Below are 2959 nucleotides of genomic sequence, written 5' to 3'. Positions count from 1 at the left end.
TACATATATATGTGTGTGTATGTGTCGGTGTCGGTGTCGGTGTCGGTGTCGGTGTCGGTGTCTGTGTCTGTGTCGGTGTCGGTGTTTGTGTCGGTGTGTATACGCTCCAGGGATGGATATATGTTTCCTCCTCACTCTGTGTTTCTGGTGTTATCTCTCTGTGATATCTGACCTGCTTGTCCTAATCTAACTGTATGCTTATTGCGCTTGTATGCGTATGTGCACATGCCGTCCAAGTTGTGTGTCCCATTGCTCTCTGTCCGCAACTTTTGTCTTGAATCGATATATGATGATTCTGTGCATTCATGCCTGATGTATTCATATGCAGTGCTCTACTCCTTGTATAGTTCGTCGTGCTTGGATGCACATCTAAACTACGTATCATATTGGTGTATATATATCTTAGTCGACTGCAAGCACATGACTGACCTACGTATCACAGTCAACTGTATGCACATGCTACATGTGCTGTTCCCCGTGGTTCAGCACTTTTTGGCTCGTATTTTTCTATTCTGCCCTGATTAAAGATCTGCCTAGTACAGGTATTGTGCTCAGTGCTTGGCTCACATAGTCCTATTTTGTTCATTTCATCTATACCAACGTGTACTGGGACATCTCAGATATGAACCTTGCTCACCAACGGACAATCTTATAATATATATATATATATATATATTCCAGATATGAGATTTCCCTTTGTGATCTGCTGCATGTACATCGCCACGGCCTATCTGGGACCCGTGTTCTACAATCAGTGGATCTTCGCTGGCTCAGGCAATGCCAACTTCTTCTACGCCATCACTCTCATACACAACACGGCGGGCGTCCTCTCCATTGTGGACATCATTGCGGTAAGCACAAGGGCGCTATTCTATCCTATGCACTTGTGTGTGTGAATATCTCGTATGTATGGGTATTTCTCTATACGTGTGTGTATATTTCTATACGTTTGTGTCTATCTCTTTATGTATGTATATATCTCTCAATGTATGTATTTGCGTGCATGTTCGAACAAGCCAACAATCGTATATGACTCGAGTACGAACTTCTTAGATCGGTATAATCTTCATCGTTTTTCTTTTTCTTTTTCTTATTTTGTATGCGTTAATGCCGCTTTAAGCGACATTACTAGCGAGCAATATGTCCTCGACTTTATAGCGGCACAACTAAATACGGATTCCAGTTTGTTTTTATGTGTATTTATATCCAAAATAATCTCCTGAAGATTCCTTCATACAAACAATTATCTGAAATCTATAAATTTGTTTCTGTTCAGTCGACCCGACTAATAACTCGGTATCCAAGTTTTTCTTTATCTTGGTATATATATATGTTTGTATATGTTTGTATATATATGTATATATATATATATATATATATATATATATATATATATATATATATGTGTGTGTGTGTGTGTGTGTGTGTGTGTGTAGTAGTATTATTATATATATATATATATATATATATATATATATGTATATATATAAATATGTATATACATATATATATATATATAGACAGATACATATATATATATATATTCATACATGCATTCATATTTACATACATACGTACTACATACATTCCGAAGATTAATGTATGTTCGAACGTTAGGTACGGCTTGAAACGTTCAGAGCAACCCGGTAGGTAGCAGTACGCGTCTTTGTAAGCTAGAAGTATAGTATGGAGTGTGTCTACACAGAGAAACACGCACACATGCTTCTGTGTATATTCATCCATTGATGCCATGAAAGTTTGTTCATGCTTACGCCTACTGTGAAGCAATCGCATTATCACACACTTCTACAGGCCTACTGCCGGCGAGACTTCGATGTCATGATGGGCATCACTGGCAGCAGTGAGAAACACACTGTCCAGCTGTTATAAGTACTAGGTGTCTGTGCCATAGATATGTGTACGTGTAGACATATACATCCATATGAATGGTGGTACAGCGCCCCATCACCACCATACACAGCCTCTGAGTAGTTAGTTAAAGGTATCACAGTCAATAGCAGAAACAGTTGCCATGCTATTTGAGGTGTCTGTATCATGAACAGATGTATGTGCAAGCAGATACATTCATATGGACGCAGATGTAGCTGTGGACTACATTTGATGCGACAAGTGATCCACGTTACAAAGAAAATCGTCACCACCATACACACAGCTCTTGGTAGTTATGGGCATCATGTAGTAGCGTAAAATACCTTGCAATGCTGTTACAGGTGTCTGTATTAACCATTTATATGTATTGCATATATATAACATACATGTTTTGCATTTTATTACATAAACATATTTGTTTACATATATATGGCACATATACGTATCACATGTTCCATAAATATATATATATGTGTGTGTCTTACATGTATAACATATATGTGTATTACATATTTAATACATAAACATATATATGACATTACGGGACCCGTGGTGTATAGTGCGAAGAACGTCATCACCACCATACACGCAGCTTCAAAGAGATATCTATACCACCGGCATAAGGAGGGCGTAATTCTTAGAATAGTTTTGGAGTGCCAATCACTTGAGAAGTGAATATACACCCATGGAATATATACAGCAGGTATCTGGAATGTGCTATTTGCTGGATTTGCATGAACAATCATGTGATAGATCAAAAACTCATGGACCCTCGTATACGTAAGGTGGCCCGGTGTCACACCCCTCATGAAACAAATGCGTGTTTTATTATTATTTATTATAACGAGAAAGCCAGAATAAGGAGATACAGTTTGTGCTATAGCACCAAATCTTCTACTATAAACATACAAGACGAACATCTTCAACAACTTATAATAAAGCGCGAATAACGTGAACAATATGTTCGGAGACACTGAAGAATTAATGCTGCAGCAACCAATACGAAGTTTATATATATATAGGAATATAGAAATACAGATATAGATATAGATATATATATCTATCTATC

The 2959-nt window shown here is 37.5% G+C and overlaps 1 protein-coding gene across 1 annotated transcript; it reads left to right on the top strand.

Annotated features, from left to right (window-relative positions):
- Window positions 1–683: 683 nt before the first annotated feature.
- Window positions 684–851, top strand: SARC_13872 (hypothetical protein; the record flags this gene model as incomplete). The annotated part of the gene is made up of 1 exon (XM_014291997.1): window positions 684–851. A coding segment is annotated over one exon (168 nt), but the record flags the coding sequence as incomplete, so codon positions are not given.
- Between the last annotated feature and the right edge of the window lie 2108 nt (window positions 852–2959).

This window comes from Sphaeroforma arctica (genome assembly GCF_001186125.1).
Source record: "Sphaeroforma arctica JP610 unplaced genomic scaffold supercont1.3852, whole genome shotgun sequence".
In the NCBI taxonomy this organism is placed as follows: Eukaryota; class Ichthyosporea; order Ichthyophonida; genus Sphaeroforma; species Sphaeroforma arctica.
This window is presented reverse-complemented; position numbering and strand designations above follow the sequence as displayed.